General features: G+C 35.8%; 1 protein-coding gene across 2 annotated transcripts; it reads left to right on the forward strand.

The window, feature by feature from the left end:
- Nucleotides 1–13245: 13245 nt before the first annotated feature.
- Nucleotides 13246–18069, forward strand: LOC105061337 (growth-regulating factor 6-like). Of its 2 annotated transcripts, none has more exons than XM_073251571.1 (4): nt 13246–13695; nt 14445–14669; nt 15097–15433; nt 16933–18069. In XM_073251571.1, exons 1-4 carry the CDS (start codon nt 13470–13472, stop codon nt 17693–17695), a joined length of 1551 nt encoding a protein of 516 aa, XP_073107672.1. In that variant the 5' UTR covers nt 13246–13469; the 3' UTR covers nt 17696–18069. The 2 variants fall into 2 exon arrangements, with proteins under 2 accessions (XP_073107672.1, XP_073107671.1); XM_073251570.1 differs by having other exon boundaries at nt 13247–13800.
- The last annotated feature ends 1697 nt before the right edge of the window (nt 18070–19766 follow it).

The raw sequence follows: 19766 nt of genomic DNA on the forward strand, positions 1-19766 counted from the left end.
TTGCTTAATTTTTTAAAATTAAGAATAATTCTTAAGTTTGTGAGTTAGTCTATGTAAATGGTTTCAGTTAATCGGTTGATATTTAGGAATCAAGCTAGAGGGTTGGAAGCTGACACAATGAACAGCAGAGAGCAAAGATTCTAATTAAATATTTATACTTATTTTTATAATTTACTCTAAAAATTTTTAGATGTAAAAAGAGATTTTCTCTATTTTATCAGATCTCCCACACTCTCCGAATGGAGAAACAAAAATCCTAATGCGACAATTGAATTTTTAGTGGATGCTGCGGTTTCACTGATGCCGTGCACCTTACCTAACAGTTATTGATAACATGAATGAACACCGATGCGTGGATAACTCTTTGCCCAGATGCTTCTCTAAGCATGTTGCAGCTATTTGGTCTTTAAGTCATGTGGGCTCATCTAACAGTTATTGGTCCGCACTTCTTAGTTAAGCCAGACCCACCATTCACAAACAAGTGTAAAGTCATCATTGGATCCCTCACCTAATAGTTATTGGGCCCAACCCTATCTTTACCCTGCAATAACTTTTTACTAATAGAGTGGTTGCATATTTTCAATGCAACTGAACCACTGTAACCAGCTGAGAACAATTAACGTTGGTAGTACGCCCGCACATCTATAACGGTGGAAGACCTTGGACTTAATATTTGATGGAGATATTTGGATTTAGATCTCATCTAATCAATCATCACATGATTGATATAATTGGCATGGAATAAATCAAACTACCAAGCAACCATATTTGAGACTCAATCTTCCTAATTGGCTAGGTAAATTGAGATTGGTGGGGGTCCCCCCATTACTTTCTTTAGATATCAATAAATTGATCAGATAAGCAAACAGAACTAATTAAATAACCATCTTTTAATTACTTATTTTAGACACCAATTGGACAATCGATCCAAATAGGTTAGCTTAGGTGAATCAGACTCGAGCCACAAAATCGAATTAGGTCTTTAGGTTAATCGATTCTATATATGGATGTCAATCGATTCAAATATCAATCAATTCAATCAACAACAATTATATGATCTTAAGCTCTATTAATCTCACCTTAATTAACACTTGACTCAGTTTGATCAACTGCTAAATCGATTTAGATTCAACATGATCAAATCAAAATTTTTTTGATGTAATCTAATTACATGACCTAATTTGATCTATCTATGATCAATCCCTCATGCACAAACATTAATTTCAGATCTTAAATTAAAATTTTTAGATCTAAATTCTTTGTATGAAGAGTAAATTTTAATCTCGAAATAATTTTAGATCATGCATATAAATATGTATCACATACATAAACAAGTTCAGGTCATATAAACAAATTTCAGCCCTAAACATACTTTCATATAACATATATATGAATCAAAACAGATCTTGAAACTCTTTTTAGATCTAAATAATAAAATATATATCATATATATGCTGAAAAAATTAGATCTAAAAAATCCAATCTAATTAAAAATTTTAACATTATTTTAGAATAATCATTCAGCATAACAGGTTATGCCAGGATAATCTTATATCAGAACGATATCAAAACCTTTCAGATCTAAAATTTTTCTCTACAGATTTCAAATATAAATCTTAATCTCATGTATATGACGTGGCTTTGATACTACTGTTGATTTTTTATGATTTCATGTACGTATGATTTTTCAAAATAAGTATGCAGTGAAATTTTAAAAATTTTTAGATTAAATCTAATTTAATCTAAGTATGCATAAGATCAAATCTTTAAACCATAAATAAGATCATTATATGTGAGATAAGATTTAGATACAGATATCAAATAGAAAAAAATAAATATAAAATATACCTGAATATGGATCAATCTTTAACGCGAACAGATGATCATGGATGTCTTCCGAAGGTTCTTTTTAGCCGCACCAGTATCCAATCTCTACAGATATCCACACGAGACTCTGATCTGATCAGAAATTTTTTGATCTCAATGAAGTGCTAGCTCCCTTGCAGAGATCGTATCTTGACGGTTGAAAGTCTTCTTTTCTTTTAAGACACTCTTAAAGAACAAGAAGATGTAGGAGGATCTTGATCTCTATGTTAGAGATCATGAGAAAAAATTTTTCTTCTCTTTTCTTTCTAAAATCTATACACCAAATCTCTATAATAGAGATGTAGAAATTTTGTCCAACTTTTGGATAAAAGAAGAGGAGACATCCATGTCTCACGCCAAGGATCTCTTCACCGCCCCTTTTTCTTTGATTTTCTCCATGCAAATTCCTCTCATGTTGGTGTCCAAAATCTGATCCTCTTTTCTTCTTACACATCCCATATGATGGGTTTTTATAGGCTAAGATGGAATTCTACTTTGAATAGGAGATAGAGTCCAAACATCTATGGACTCTTGATTTATTTTGTGCCATCCACCACATGGTTTCGTGCCCAGGTTTTACATGGTGAGAAAGGGGTTTCATGGAGTTTATTACACGCACAAAAGAAGAAAAAAAGATGGCGCAAAATCTGGTGGGATGTGGCATCCAATCTTAGTTCAACGTGAAACCTATATGGTGCATGGAATCAAGGTAGTTTAATCCCATGGGACTCTTGTTTAAATTACTATTTTAAATCTAATTAAAATATTAATTAATTTTAATCATATTAGGATCAGATTAGACTCAAATAAATAAGAATCCAAATTTGATTTGGAGCTCAATTAATTTAGATTAGATGTCTTCTAATTGGAGGAGGAGTCCTAGTCCTATCGGACTCTTTTTTGGTACTTAAGTCTGACTCAATTTTTAATTTCTAATCCAATTAAGATTTGGTGCATCCAAGAAATGAGGATTACTAATCCAAATAGGAATTCATATATCCTAGTCTAATTAGAAATTGAGTCAAACCCAAATCCTAATTCAACTGGCACTGATCCTCCAATCCTTTTGGGATTATTTTATAACCCTATAGGGTTGATCAAATCAAATCTATAATGAGTTAAATTAAATCCAATCAAATTGAACTTGATACAAGCCCCATTGCTCAATCAAATTGAGCTAATTAGCAATCTTATTGCTAATTAATCCTCCTATAACTCACTAACTCTTTAGTAAGTTACATAATGCAATATTTGTATTGGATCAATTATCAATCAAATTGATAATCAAATTCTGTTACGATTCATAATCATAATTTAACCATCTGATCAGACAAAAATCTTTTTTGTGTGTGACCCCATAGATTCTATTCTGTCTGATGGTGAGATATATTATGATTTCTATCATAATATCATTAAAACTCTTTTCAATGGGTTGGAATAATTCCAACTCAGCCCACCAAGGATCATTGATCATTAAGATGATCCTCATAAGTCTCACAATCCACTAGTGACATCTAGCAGTATGTAGTAGCAACTCAGCAGAATAAAAGATGAACCTCTAGATACAGTTAGTATATGATACAATCCCTCTATCATGAGTTTCGATCAGATGGCAGGTCATAGATGAATCATCAAATCTCAACATCGATTATATGATAGATTCAATTAGCTTAAGTCCATATGTGACTCTATGAAAACTCTTTTCTATCAATCACAATGCTATGGCCATAGTCATAAAGACTTAGCTTCTTAAATTTCATAGGACTACTCCCTTCTGCTAGGATTGATAGATCTCATTTTGATGCACACTCTATTCCTACAGTGAATCAACTGTCGCGAACATCCACTACAAGAGCTCCTTAAGACCCATGTTGATGTGTCAGTCAAACTCCAGCAACCTCACTGCGAGCAGTAGTGTCATCTCAGATCGAAGGATCAGTCATACAATTGCAGCATCGAGAAAGTCACTAACGAGTGAGCAGACATCTATGTGACTTCTCGTGTTGGTCACGCTCAGTGCTAGTTGTTCTCTAACAATCACATGCACTCTCGCTCCAGTACCTTTACACTGCAGACTCGAGATCCATCTATCCGAAGAAAGTGATCCGTGCACTGGTCTATCCGGATCAATCACCATCTCCATGATGATCTTATGACCAGGAGCAATTTAGGAATTAACCATCAATGATACATGTCTTAAATTCTCAACTTTTTGAGAATATGTGTTATTATCTTGTTAATCTCTTCGATGATTCATGGATACATAAACATGAATGGTAATATAACTGCCCAATAAGTATAAAATCATGTCCTAGAGATATGAAATGTGTCAGCTAAGATTGGCTTCTAGGGCATACATCCAACAAAATTATGAAAAGGGCTCACATTCTACATGAAAAAACCTGCATATTTCTTCACAAAAGAGATAAATTTGCTTAATCTTAATGGGTGCAGAAATAGTGTCATGGGAAAGTAGCCTTCCTTATGAAAAAGTACATTAAAGCAACTAAGTTCATTGAAAATGATTTCATGTAATAACGCCATTCTCTTAGAATAACATCCAGAGAAGCTAGAATGCAATTCTATTGGCAAAGGAATGTAGAATTTGCTGTGGTGTTGGTGTCATAGCAACTTGCTAAAATGAAAATTAAATGACTATAAAAGACTATAGAGTTTCCAAGTCATTAGTCCATTTTCCAAGAATTTTTTTTAAAAAAATTAAAATTAAAGGCATATATCATTAAATCAGATACATAACTAAACATATTAGGTTAGTATTGTATGACAAAAGTGCTAAACATTATTGGGACAGATCTAAAGTGTTAAATGTTGCAATGGCTGAATATTATCTATATACTTTTTGAGTGAAGAATACGTAAAAGGGCTATTTTCCTTTTAAATCGTTGATCATTATAGATTTAAAATGAAAGCTATCCTAGCAATTACTAAGCTTTGAATATACATAATAACTTTCATCTAGAAAATATACAAGTTAATGAAGCTTGGGTCTTCCAAAAAGAAAAAAGAAACCTATCACATCATACTTTACTTTATCCAACCAAGCATTGTAGCCTTAGCTCTAATGCTTCCCACCCTCCAGCTGGCGACTCCTAATCCATCAATTGAAGTTGTGTGCAAATCAATTCCAGCCATACTGTCTGACTATAGAATGTAATTGGTGTTGAAGACTACTTGACTATTCCAGACTATAACCTGAAATTTTTTTCACGGCACATTCAGATAAAACTAATAAAAGATCACGGTGATCATCATTAATGATACTTACCATATCAATAGAGGTTAATACAAAATAAACTCAATGCAGGGGGGAGCACTAAATAATTTTTATGATAATTTAGAACTCTGTTACCTTGTGTACAGTACCAGAACATGGAGGAACAACGAGCATATTATGAAAAGCAATAGATCCCCATTTCCTCTGGAATTCAAGTTCTTTATTTGCCTGAACAACATTCTCTAATCTAGCAACATCTATCTGTACTAAGTGATCAATGACAAGATCTACTGAAACCTATATGTAAGAGAACAAGGGGAAAACAAAATATGACTAGCAACCATCCAGCAAAAAGGATAATTCAGATATCAGTGCTATATAAAAAATTATATGTTGTCAACAAGAATAAGAATAAAAGTAAAACAAAAGCTAGAAGTATTATTTGCAACCATCAAGAACAATACAAATTTGGCCTTTAGATCATAGATTCAGGAGGGATCCAATAAAATACATGATAGCAGCAAAGTTGATCAAAAGCCTTAGTATAGTTATAACAATATTTCAAAATCAACCATCAAGATGGTAAAATATTGCTATGGTACCAGCCTAATTGTGTTGTCTGTACATATCAAAATCGATCATCAAAAATAATGAAAAATCATATCACGACCGATCGATATGTGCTACCATTCTGAATTCATAGTTTACAAGATCATAGAATTTATGGAGTGAATTATCTAAACCATTAGATAGAACATTAGAATAAAAAAGACCAATCTCAATGTTGGGGATGCACCAATGGATTGATCATATTAGAATTACTTCCCAGCTTGTTCATAGCATCATACATGCGAGCAAGGTCAACAACAACTAGAACAGCCATAACAATCCTACAGAGAGTATATGATTAATGGCAAGAGATATATGACCCTTTAGACACAAAATAATGTAAATGAATTTCATGGACCAACCCTGCATAAGAACATGAGCAGGTTTGAATAGAATCTCATCTTATTGTGATGTATTCTCCCTATCAGTAATTTTTTCAACGTTGTTCTTGGTGACTTGGAAGTTATTGCAATTATGGATTAAATTTTATGAAATCTAAAATTTTGAATGAAAAAAGAAAGTTGCATGATTTAGATCATTCCAACTGCACCATTATCTTGCATAACTAGTTCATAGTTTCCCTCGTCAATTCTTTCTTTCTATGGCTAATGGCTTGTGCTATGAGGTTCTGGCAGTTTGTTAATGAGCTCGAAGATCTAGTGCCAACTAGGAGTGAAAATGGTATAGATATTATCCGTCTGGATTTTTTTTCATATCTGAATTAATCCGGATATGGATAGAAATTTAAGAATCTGGCTAATCATATCTGTATCCATATCCGTAAAAAAAAAAAAGGATATGGATATAGATAGATAACTATCCGATCTGTATCCAAATCTATATGTAATCGTATATAATTTTATATAGAATTTATTAATTTTTTAAAAAAATATGCAACTATATAAATATATTATTAACTTGATTTATCATCTATTTAATAACATCTTGGATTCTATGGTCATAAAGTTTAATTATCTAAATAACATTTATAATGATATCCATATTTTCAGTATCCAAATAGTATCTGTATCCATTTAAAATAAATATGGATGTGAATTTTTTCATCCAAATAATATCCGTATCTGTATTCATATCCGTCAGATAAAACAAATATGGATATGGATATGGTGGTATCCGATCCGTATTCGATCCAGTTTCAGTCCTAGTGCCAACTTATGATTGTAAGCACCATGCCTATGCATAGAATTGAATGCCAAGCTAAGTAAACAATCATATAGTTGGTGGTTAATTATAGTGCACTATTTTGAAATAATACGAGCCCCACATTTGGGTTTAGTTAATGACATAAAACTTGATCGATGATAGTACGAAGACAAACTGATAGCAATGTATGGACATTTAGAGGAGTCCTTCCAAGAAAAGCTTATTACCATGTAGAGTGAGAGAAAAGAAGAAAATACCCAAATTAGCATCATTTGAGATAGGGCTGGTAATTTTCGACATGATCCGTTGACACGGACCTGGCATGATACATACTTAGGTGGGTTTGAGTTTGGAATAAATGGGTTCGGATCATAAACGGATCGATCTATTTATGACACAACAAATTCATGTCTTATGCAGGTTGACGTGTGTAACTCATTTTGACCTATTTAACTAAATAGGTTAAAATAGGCTAACACATTACATGACACGTTTAAACATATTTAACACATTTATTTTAAGATTACTTGAGGGCAAATGAGAAAAATCAAAAAATTATAATCCTAATCTAAAACAAACAATGATAGAATTCAAAGCTATGAATTAGCATAGCAGGTAACTAAATTATTTTTATATTATTTTAATTTTTTGATTAAATTTTATTATTTTAGTTAAATTTTGTAAATAAGTCAAATAGTTAAATGGGTCATTAGGCAGGTCGTATATCTATTTGATCAGCCAATACAATTATTAATCATATCAGATGGGTTATGTCGTGTCAATCCATGTATATTCATATCGTGTTTGCGTTCCACAGTTTGATCCATTTAATTAAACGGGTCTTGTTCGGATTGAGCTAATCGGTGTTATACCCCAAAATCAATATGACCCATTTATTACTCGTAAATACGAATTGCCAGCCCTAACTTAAGATGAGGATAGAGGAATCTAGGTAGTGAGAACAAATATATATATCTCGCAATAGGAATGAATGGCTTACCATTTTCTGAAAAATTAGCATTTTCTTAGCAGAAAAAAGAATATATTAGCATTCTCTTGGAAAGAAATGGAGAATATGAGTGTTTCTAATTGTTTGATGAAGTGGGATAAACGAGATTGATTATGAGCGAAAATTTACAATAGAGTACTGTATTGCTCTCCAAAATGGGCATAGAATTAATTACGTGGACAAACTTGAGGTGAAACAGAGAAGCATCATCCTCTCTATGGCATACTCTATGAATAAACTTGATTCAACATTATAGGAGGAGAGGAACGAGGAGGAGGATTAGTAATCAGCAAAGAGTGCTTACCCTGGCAGCCGTTATCCAGCTAAGCCCACGAAATCTGGAAGAGAAATCACCAAAAAAACTCGATAAAGAGAGAGAGAGATAGAGGAACTCAGAAGGGGTGTGGACATTTATGCAAAATTCTCTCAATCTTCTTTCAACAGCATCCACCTTGCTAATCAATCAGGATCTGAGGTGGTGCGGGTGGGTGTTAGGTGGTGAAGAAGTGCAATAAGCTGCGATTGAAAGACCTTCTTTTGCTAACAAATCAGCGGAGCATGAGATGGTAAAGAAGGAGGTAGACATGGCATGAGGTGTTTGCTGATCAACTGGGGAAGGAGGCGGTGGCTTCTCATTTATCGATTGATTGGGATTTGAGGTGGTGCAGATTATTATTTACTGATCGGCCAATGGGAGGATTTGGCCTTTGAACATGGGTTAGAGATTTTAGAGTGATGAGAAGAGATATTTTTATTTTCTTTTTATCTCATATGAGTAAAATCGGTGAGTTCACCGGTTTAGCCCTGTGCGAAATCGAAATATTTTTGCTAAGTCCAGCCTGAATCATAGAGATGCACGCTTTTGACTTGTAATACCAACATATATCTGGTTTATACCGCTGAAACAAATATATATTTATTAAATTTCATAATAAAATGCTGAAAAATTTCAAATTAGTGACATTTTGTATATATGTAACTGAAGTAATTAATGTCGCTATTTCTATAAATTGGTGTATTGACGTCAGATATAGGAGTTCTGGTACTAGACAATCCTTTAACCGAATTGATTTTTCAGTTATAATTATTATTTCTTCTGAATATAATAAAATATTACTCAAAATGATTTTATGCACGTATCAATTTTTTTTAGCATTTGTCATGATTCAGTGTTTTGATGGCCCATGAAATTTATTGGCTATTGGGTTTATCACTGCATGTTGAACAATTGGGATTTTATTATGCTCTATATTGACTAACAACTAATGTATTTCTTCTACTAGTTGCAATCGATCATTTAGGCCTACCTTCCCTAGCTAACATTGCTACAACAAAGGCGTTTGATTGTTTTCCATGTAGCAAGGTGCTTGCTTTTCGTATCACAAGGTGCTCTTTAGATGAAGTAGTAAATGGTCTTAGAATTCATAAATATGTGGAATCAAGTTAGCAAGGGAATGGCCAAAAAAACCGCAAGGAAACATGACTCTACATACAATTGTTGAGCACTATATCCTGCCAGCAAGTGATCCTTATTTGTGATGATAATGAGGGCATAGTAGTTGTTTTTTTCCTTTTTTAAAAAAAAAAAAAAAAAATTATAAGAAGGCATACTAGTTGTAGATAGCTCATATGAGGGGTTAAAATGAGTAGAAACTAGGTGAGATGCTACTACGTGATCAGAAAAAGACCAGGCTGATAATATATGACCAATCAGATGGTTTTGAAGCTAAAAATCTCCATGATGGTGCTGTGAGAAACTCAGGTTTCATCTTCAAGGTGAGCTTGGTCAATACATGACTCATGCATTCTCTTGTGTTTGTATTTCTCTAATCAGCGGTAGTATAACAGAATGGAGCATTTTTGTGATCCACAGATATTCCTCAAAGTAGATAAACCTGAGGGATGCAATGTACCTCAAACAATATGTAAACATTGGCTCCTTTTATAGCATGGAAGACTCACTCCCAACAAGAAATTCCTCTTACATGTGGTAGCTAGGGTTGAGACAGATGCAAAGTAACGGGCAGTCAAACACCTAGCAACCGTTAGTTCTTAGTTAGCTTTCCACATATGCAGTGCTCTAAATAGAAAGAAGCCTTGCCATTCAAATTTAGTATCCGAAGTTATATTAGATCCTGCTTCTCTTCATTGTTTCTAAAACATGGCCCAAAATTTTTAAGTTAGCTAGCCTTCCATATAGAAAGCTAAAGCCAAAAAAAAAGGACCAATATTATTATATGCAACATGAAAATATTTGAATGCAAGCTCAAAAGAATTCAATATCATTTTCTTTGTTGAAACACAACACTCATCTTTCAGGCAATAATAGGAGAAATTATTGGGTAGAATGAGTTTACCATGTAAGATTTATAGGCAAAGATAATGAAAGCTCAACACATCAACCGGTTCCCATTAAATACGTAACCATGGTTAACCATGTATTAACCGAGGGGATCCCATCGCCCTGGCCATCTCCCTTGGCACATATCTCTGAATGTTCTCCGTTAATATCTTCGGCAATTCCGGCTTGAACACCACCGTCTTGGGCACCACGCAGAGCGGCAAGCTCTCCTGGCACCAACCAATCTCCTCCACCTCTGTCAGTGGTGCCACCAGTGCTCTTTCCTCTATGCTAACAGATACGCCTGGCGTTTCCTCCCAGTATTCATCCGGCCATGCCACCACTGCCGCTTATGATCACGTCCTTCGATCTATCCTTGATCTTCACATACCCATCTGAATGCATGACTCCCACATCCCCGGTGTAGCACCATCCGTTTGGCTGCACCCCCCGGCTCATCGCCTCCTCATCTTTTAGATAGCCGAGCATCATGCACCCGCCACAGAGGACTATCCCACCCATGGTGGCGCCGTCCCGCTTAACACTCTCGCCGGTGGAGCCATCGATGATGCCAATCTCAATGGTGGCTGTGAGGATATGGACCGGGTCGGGAAGTGGCTTTCTTGCATAGTTCAGAGCGCTGGCGAGCATGTTGAGGACGATGGGTGCGCCGCATATGTGGATCACACGGTGGATGGCGAGGGCGGCGTAGATGGTGGCAGCGTCGAAACGGTGGAGGCAGATGCTAGTGCTGCAGGCACCGGCAATGCCCCGGGGGAAGCTCTAGTCGCTGGTGTGGGACATGGGGAGGGTCCAGATTTAAGCCATGGTTATGTATTTAATGAAAATCGGGTGACGTGTTGAGTTTTCATTATCTTTGCCTATAATCCTACATGATAGACTCATTCTACCCAATAATTGCTCCAATGATGCCAAGGGACTAGGCTGCTGTTTTCAATACATGAGGTACCCCACGTTCTCTCTTGGCCTCTTTAGCACAAACATTCTTTTTTTCCTTTCCTTTTTTTTTTTTTTTTAATCGCATGTGTTACCATTTTCCATGTTAACTGGCTTATATTTTATTACATTAATTTATTAATATCTATTATACATATATTTAAAAAATAATTAAAATAATAAAAAATATTTTATATCTAATATAAATTATAAATTATTTTATTTTTTTTTAAATTTAGAATTTTTTATGAGCCTCTTATCGCCTAGTTCTTCCTAAAATCCTCGTCTTCTTCTCATATTAGCATTCATTCTTCTCTACTTTGTTCTTCTTCTTTGGAGCTCATTTTTTCTTCTCTCTTTCTACTACTGTGATGGAGTTCAAAAGACTCTCGTAGAGTCGGGATCCTATTCGGATCAAGTGTATCGACGTCCACTCGCACATCTGTGGCCTAGATCTCGATTTGCTCTAGAGGGCCGCACCATCTCCGAGGGCATGGTCGGCTGGTAGTCTATCTACAAGGTCACTAGTCTCATCCTCCAACTCACCTGCAAGGACAAGATCATCTGTCGCACCATCCTCCTCACTAGCCAGTTTGCCACTAGTAAGACCGCCATTGTCATGGGACTCGCCAAGTCTCTTGATCAAGAGACTCCCTTCGCTACCATCTCTGGCTCCGAACTCTTTTTTCTTGAGATGTCCAAGTGTTAAATAGAGGCTCTGTCAATGCAGAAGCCTTTGTTTTAATATATATATATATATATATATATATATATATATATATATATATATATATATATATATATATATATATATATTGGTAGATTTGGATAAGATCGATTGGATTTGGATTAAGATTCGGTCAGATCAAAATTGGATAATTGAGGTCCTATATCGATGATCCAAGTCGTTGAATATAATATACTATCATAAAAGTGCTTGTACATTAAAAATTATATAATTTGAAGACCCCCTAGCCTATGCATCACATGATCAAAAAATACATCTAATTTAATTTTATCCAAACTATCCAATTTTTAACTACTTGATGTATAGACTAGGGAGTTTGAGATCATATAATTTTTTATATATAAGTAGTTTTGAGATAGTCGATCACATCCAATAGTTTGGATCATCAAAATAGAACTTCTATTATAGAATTTTAATCTGATCGAATTAAGTCCAAATCAAATCGATCTGATTCGAGCTTGATTCTTTCTTTTATATATATATATATATATATATATATATATATATATATATATTTTTTTTTTTTTTTTTTTTTTTTTTTCCTTCCCTTGCAGGTGGAGGGTGCAAAAGAATCTCATTAGAAAGACCAAGAAGAAGATGAAAAAGTGCCAGCGAATCCTGAAAGGTAGCTAGCAATACTGCCTTACTAACTTCAGTCACTTGGCCAAGGCATCTCATAGCCATAGATCTCATTGCTATTAAAAAGCCTAGGTTTGATGTCTGGTTATCCAACTAAATGTTCATCAAACATAAAAAAATCATGCATTGGTCACGAGTGGCCGCACTTGTACCATATCTAACCTGTGCCTCACCACCCAAAATCCCACCATCGTCGCGGGCCTTCTAATTCTATTCATTGGCCTTTCACTGACCTTTCAGTTTTTGATAGCATAATGGATATATAGCTCACTTTCTCCATCAAAATTTCATTTTTCTCAGAATTAATACGTTAGGCTCATGAATTAATAGAAACGGTCCCACTTGTTCCTATTTCTTAGGGTTGCTGAGGTAGTCCGAAGAGAAATAAACAGTTAAACACTGTGGAAGATGGGTATGAGTCAAAAACTGTGCTCACGGAGGTGCAATCAGGGTAAAGAAAACCAGAAAAAGAAAAACCCAGTTATTCATATATTTTGTCTCTCAAATTTTATGGATGGAACCTTTTCACATCCAATGGCCAACCAGCAAGCGAGAAACCACCATACTCCCTCTCTCTCTCTCTCTCTCTCTCTCTCTCTCTCCCCCTCTCTGTCCCCCCTTCGTTCCCCACCAATTATATGCTTTCTTTGCAACTTGTCCCAAGGAAACCAGTCCGCTTCTTTGTTTCCTGGGCTCGAAACTACACCAAAACCTTCACCTCTCTCTCTCTCTCTCTCTGTTTCACCCGACCACACACACACACACACGCGCGCTGACCCACCCCTTAAAAATGCTGCCCCTTTCCTTCTACTCTTCACAACCTCCTCCAACTCATGAGACCATCTCTGCATTCCTTGCTTCTATGGTCTTCTTGTAGTACTCTACGGTGTTGGTGGCTGAAATGGACCTTGGTGGAGTGGTGGGCATGGATGGGTTGGCGGGTGCCTCCTTTCACTGTGGTGGTGTCTTCTTTTCTCCCCTGGCTTCTTCAGACCCTGAATCCAATAAGCAAAATGGGTTCTTGAGGTCTGGTCTTGTGAAAGAGGGGAGGCCTTGTGGACCAGAGGAGCATGATTGGAGATACCTCAAGGTGGCGAGGACTGAGGCCCCTTCCCTTTTCCCCGATGGTGAGCAAATGCTCAGCTTCTCCTCATCCAAGCCGGATGCTTTTTTATTCGGCAGTGAACCACTGTCATCAGCCCCTCTAGCATCCTCCTACTTTGGGAATGCAGGTAAAGCATAAAAAAAATGCTTGTTTGAAGGTTTTGGTCTGGCATTGGACCAGTGGGATTTGGTGAGATGGATCATTCTGCTCCTTTTTTGGGTTGGTGTTAGGCTCTATGCTCGAAGGGCTTGGTCTTCTGGTGGTATATTGATTCTGGGGTTGATTGGTAGAGGTCTTTTTCATGGCATTCTATTGAGACTTCTATAGTTTGAGTCTTGTCAAGAAAAAAGTTGATTCCTTTCTTTTCCCTATTTTTAAAGTGTCGTTTATGGAAATGAGTCCTCTTTCTTCTCAACAAAGAACAAATAAATGGGACAAAAAGATAGACAGGGAGGAGGAAGAATGATAGCCTAGCAAAAATTGTTTTTTCTTTTCTATTTTGTTTTCTATTTTTTGGGTTGGTTCAAAAGAAACAAATTCAAGGGGGGAAATCATTTATCCTTATTCAACTTAATGAGGTCTAATCAATGTCAAAGGCAAGTCATTGTGACCAGTCTCCTAGCCAGGCCCCTTTCAAGGCTCTGTTATTTGTTATTGTTTCCTTCTATCTCCATTTCTGTTTACTTCAGCTTGTGTTCCATAATATGATGTGGGGTTTGCCTTATCCTGCTGTTTCATTATTTCCTAATGGTTTGTTTTTTCTGTTCTTAGGCTTGGTTTCTGGAAATCTAGATGTGAGAATGCATGGGGTTCTGGCAGGGGTTAAGGGACCCTTCACTCCTTCTCAGTGGATGGAGCTAGAACAGCAGGCCTTGATCTACAAATATATGAATGCAAATACTCCTATACCTGCCCGTCTGCTAATCTCAATCAGAAGAAGTCTTAGCTCATCTAGGTTCACATCCTTCTCAGCTGGATCTCTTGGATCCCATGCATGTAAGCTGTCCTCACTTTACATTTCTGTTGATTATTGGAACTTTTACTAGCAGTAGCTGATAGCAAAACCTCTATTTGGTAATCCGAGATGGAAATATGTTAATATTTCTGATTTCTGTTCGAGCAATAGGTTTATGTACAAGTGGCTACGTGTCTTTCGGATTTCAGTCTCAAGGGATTTTTCAGTTGTGACATTGAATTTTTTTTTTTTTTTAAATCTACAAAAGCCCTTTAAATCCTGGAATATTTGCTACATAATTATTCCTATATAGAGGGGTGATTTTTATGAGAAGAATTGATTCATAGTTTTTAGATTCATATGACTTACAATTTGTTTTCTAATATCTGGTGGAGTGCATATTAAGTTGCTTACTAGAGTAGGTAGCATCATCCTACTCCTTGCATAATTTTCTTTTGATTGTTGCAGTTGGATGGGGATCTTTCCATCTAGGTTTCTCTGGGAATGCGGACCCAGAACCTGGAAGATGCCGTCGGACTGATGGCAAGAAATGGCGGTGCTCAAGAGATGCAGTTGCCGATCAAAAGTACTGTGAGCGACACATGAATCGGGGCCGCCATCGTTCAAGAAAGCCTGTGGAAGGCCAAACTGGCCATGCCGCAAAGGTGATGCCCATCATCGCCCCTACACCAACAGCTCCAGCTGTTTCTAGCAGTGGATCATCTAATAGCTTCACAATGGCTCAGCAGCAGATGAATAATGTGAAGCCAAGAATCACTCATTCTTCCCCCCCACAGTTTGACAGGTCAATATGAAATCCATATGTTATATTTCATTTCAAGTTCCATTGCTTTTATTTTGAATTATAACAGTGAGATTTGTATTGATACTTCTTTCCTTCTGTATATTTCTGAAGTAGGTTTTGATTTGCTTCCGCAAGAATTACATTTCATGGTTCAAATGATTATGTTTTTGACTGTTATAAACTGTTATAACCATTCAACGTTTGCTACATACCAAAGAGTAATTTCATCAGAACCTTCTGAAGATTCAAAGACATTATGCTTGATCACTGACAAGTATGACGCATCTCCATTAGTTCATCCAAACATCCTGAGTCAGCATGTTGATGAGTCTTGTTGGTTGATTGGCACTCTTGGAACTATAATATTATTAAGCTAGTAAGGATATGAAATATCAAGCAAAGATTGTGCTTAAAAACCTACAAAATAACTAAAAGAGAATAGCTGAATGTAGATGTTAAATGGTATATTCACATAATACAGCAACTATATAAATGGTATATTCTTACAGATTATCAAGTATAGAGGACCCTTTATATGTTACAAAGTTTAAGCTCATCGAACATTAAGCAACACTCTAGGGTTTCTATAGACTTGAAGAGTGTTCATAATGGAAATAAAAAATAAAATGCACATTTTGATAAGGGGAATTACATTTTATCTGTAAGGAGAAATTATAAAACAAAAAGCTAAATTGACCCATAACCACCAAAAAAGAATTGTCATAATATCAATTATGAGTAGAAATGATTTACATGCTACATTTCTTAAATCATTTATATATTACAATGAAATTGTGTAACAATATTCTCTGCAGTGGTCCAATTTCTGTCTTTATATTGGGCTGGATGGTGTTACGTAAGAATTTGTATTACATGACTGCATAGCAAACACCCATATTATTGTTATAAAACAATGTTATTATGGTGATTATTATCATATTCTGAGATGATGTTTCTTTTAGGGCCTCATCTGAGGTAATGTCAGAATTGTAATAGTTATTTCCTAGACACTATATCGGAAAATGACTGATAGATACCATCTGAATGGATAAAATGTTTGTACCTCTCAATTCCCTTCTGAAGAATAAGATTCAGTTTTCTTGCCGCCCATGTTGGGCTTGTATTTTTCCTCTCCTTAATTAAATTGATCAGCAGCCATGATGACCTACACATTTCCTCTTTCTTTACTTTAAGGTGCAGTTGTCTCTTCATATATTTGCAATGATGTAAACATTAGCCATTTAGGCTTATTAATCTAGACTGATTCTTTGAAGCATATCAGATTTCTTAGTGATCTCCTGTTAAACCTAGCCGACATTAATCAGCCAATTGAAAGTTGGCACGTGGAATTCTGTGATTTTCAAATAACTACTAAGAAGTGGTACTTTTGTTCAACTATATCATATTAAACAAGATTGTAGGTGAATACGGTAAAGCTTGTTCAGAGCATATTAAAACTTCTCTTTCATATTTGTGACTTTGTCTATGTACTTCTGCAGGGTTTTAGCAAACAATGAGTTGAATAAGTCACATGACCTCTCCATGTTAAACTCAGTGAACTCAGAGCCCACAGAGACCTTATTCCCCATTACAGATCAGCATAACCCTTTTGAGGAATTGCCTTCCCGAGCAAACTATGGACTCATCTCAGATTCACCATTTAAGCTCCCAAGTAATTCCTACTTAGGGAATGATAACTTTGTGTCTTCTGTACAATTCCATGATCAAGATTGCTCAGCCAATCCTCTTAGACATTTCATTGATGACTGGCACAAAAGCCACTCCGACAGCTCGACCATCACCTGGCCTGAAAGAGAAATGCAGTCTGACAAAACTCAACTCTCTATTTCAATCCCTGTGGCCTCTTCAGATTTCTCATCATCCTCTTCTTCTCCAATGCATGAAAAGCATACACCTTCATCACTCAAGTTGTCTCTGGACTTTGATCCTGATAATACTAATGTAGGTGTAGGAGGCCACCCAAATGAGGGGAACCAACGGCAGGCAAGTTGGCTACGGACCTCTTGGGGGTCTTCCATGGGTGGGCCTCTTGGAGAGGTCTTGGCCAACACCTGCAATAATTTAGTGGACCATAATAAGAACTGCTCATCCTTACACCTTATGACAAATGGTTGGGACTCGAGTCCCCGGTTAAGGTCATCCCCAACTGGTGTCCTGCAGAAATTTAACTTTGGCTTGCTCTCTGGTGCCACTAGGAGTAGTCCAGTTGCTGAGAACCACTGCCCAGGACAGCATCAATAGCCTGCATGACAACCTCGTTGGCTCTAACTTGGTAAATCCCTCGACCGTTACCTCATCATAAATGTTTAGTTAGTGAAGCAGCAACAAGAAAAGCTACAGCAGGAAGAAGTTGGAGAGGGGTTTCCCAAGATCGTGTGATTGTATTATGAGTGTTAGATCAGTTTCGTTTTTTATTTGCTTTTTTGTCATTTGCCTTGTTGATTTGTGGAGCATTGGCATATCTGCCAGTTTCTTGCTGTGAGTAAACTATAGTTTTGGCTTGGTTCTGATCTGTGGCGGTCAACTAACTGCTTAATTTCCTTGGTATTTTAAAAAAATGGGGCTTGAGCAGGATATACTGTTTGATTATTTCTCCAGCTTCTGCATATCTTGTATGCTTTGATGATTCCCAAATGAGGAAGCTTTTGAAGAGAAAGGCTTGTTTATCAAAATTATACTTTCGCACTTTTATCTCTACTATATTTTAGAAATTCAAAAACCCAACTCGACTTGAACATTATCTGAGATGAGCCGATTAAAAGACTTGACCAAGTATTCAGTACTCAATGAGTCGCGAACATCAAGACTCAATGATATATACATATACATACACATGTTTCATGCGGACATATATGCATATATATACATGCGTGCACACTCATGCATATAGACATATGCACATATGTATTAATTATATATATATATATATATATATATATATACATACATACATATATATATACATACATACATACATACATATATATATACATACATACATACATACATATATATATACATACATACATACATACATATATATATACATACATACATACATACATATATATATACATACATACATACATACATATATATATACATACATACATACATACATATATATATATACATACATACATACATACATATATATATACATACATATGTTATTGAATATTGATTTTTAAGAATATAAATAGGATATTTATATACATGAAAAAAAGGAACCCTAAATTTATAAGCTGTGGACAACATATAATTAGTACATCAACTTAATAATTAACATATAAATTGATGGATGTCAATTAGTATTTGATATGCTATCAAATTCTATTTGAATGTCAATGTCGAGTGCTAGGAGGGGGCAGCCATTAGAACCCTCTCGCTGTGTGATGAAAATTGGGAATGATGGGGTTATGGAGGTTGGTAGGTGAGAGAAACGAGAATGATTGGGATATGGAGGTAGGTTGGTGAGAGAAATGAGAATGATGGGGATTTCGGGCAGGGCAGATAACAGGTTAAAAATCCGATCCGTCACACTCTATTTGAATTATTGTAACTTTATACTAAATATACTTACTAAAAGATGCCTTCATTATTTTCTGTGATTGAAAATCCAAAAAAATAGTGTTGCAGTAAAAAAATACTTACTGTTCGAGACTCAACAGAATAATGAGTATCAGGTATCTTGATGAGTCAGTTGAGTCATGACTGATCCTATATCTGAGCTCTGTACGAGCTGAATCTCCAACCCAATTGGCTCAAAACTTGCGGAGTCAAATTAACTTTGGCCGAAGTTCTAGTTGGGTGGACAAGTTTTTAAACTTTCATATCCATTGCAGGTTGGTAAGGGCGTAGCTAATTATGTCTGATAAAATCCTGTGGTTATGTGCATGTGTTCATATAGCCATTAACAGGTGATGACTGGAGAAGTATAATTTTGTACATAAAGCTTCCATTTCATGGATTTTTTTCTTAAATAAACTGAAACATCTAGGCTTGTAGCTGATTGGTGGATTGTCTATTATCATAACAACTTGATTGATGAAGTACGTACTTATTAAAAGATGCAGATGGTTATGATAATTCCCAAGTGGATGGAACCCTCCGTGACACCATGAATGCAATCATTCCGCTGCAACTATTGCACCAGTTTTATTCCCCCACAGCCGAATCCAAAGTTGCTCCTGCTTTAACTCCTTTAGAAGTTTTATAACTATTTTTGAGCATCGGTCAAATAGCTGAAATTTTATAGCATGGTTTTCAAATGTGAAAAGAAGAGCTTGGAAGAGGTACATGCAGCATAAAG

The sequence above is a fragment of the Elaeis guineensis genome, chromosome 2, assembly GCF_000442705.2.
Source record: "Elaeis guineensis isolate ETL-2024a chromosome 2, EG11, whole genome shotgun sequence".
Taxonomy (NCBI): Eukaryota; Viridiplantae; Streptophyta; class Magnoliopsida; order Arecales; family Arecaceae; genus Elaeis; species Elaeis guineensis.

What these genes read in the sequence shown, in the direction of transcription:
- LOC105061337 (XM_073251570.1), top strand. Translation starts at nt 13,470, where the DNA reads ATGGACCTTGGTGGAGTGGTGGGCATGGATGGGTTGGCGGGTGCCTCC. An exon ending in ATCTCTTGGATCCCATGCAT is followed by an intron (nt 14,670 to 15,096) that starts GTAAGCTGTCCT and finishes TGATTGTTGCAG; the next exon opens with TTGGATGGGGATCTTTCCAT. An exon ending in TCCCCCCCACAGTTTGACAG is followed by an intron (nt 15,434 to 16,932) that starts GTCAATATGAAA and finishes GTACTTCTGCAG; the next exon opens with GGTTTTAGCAAACAATGAGT.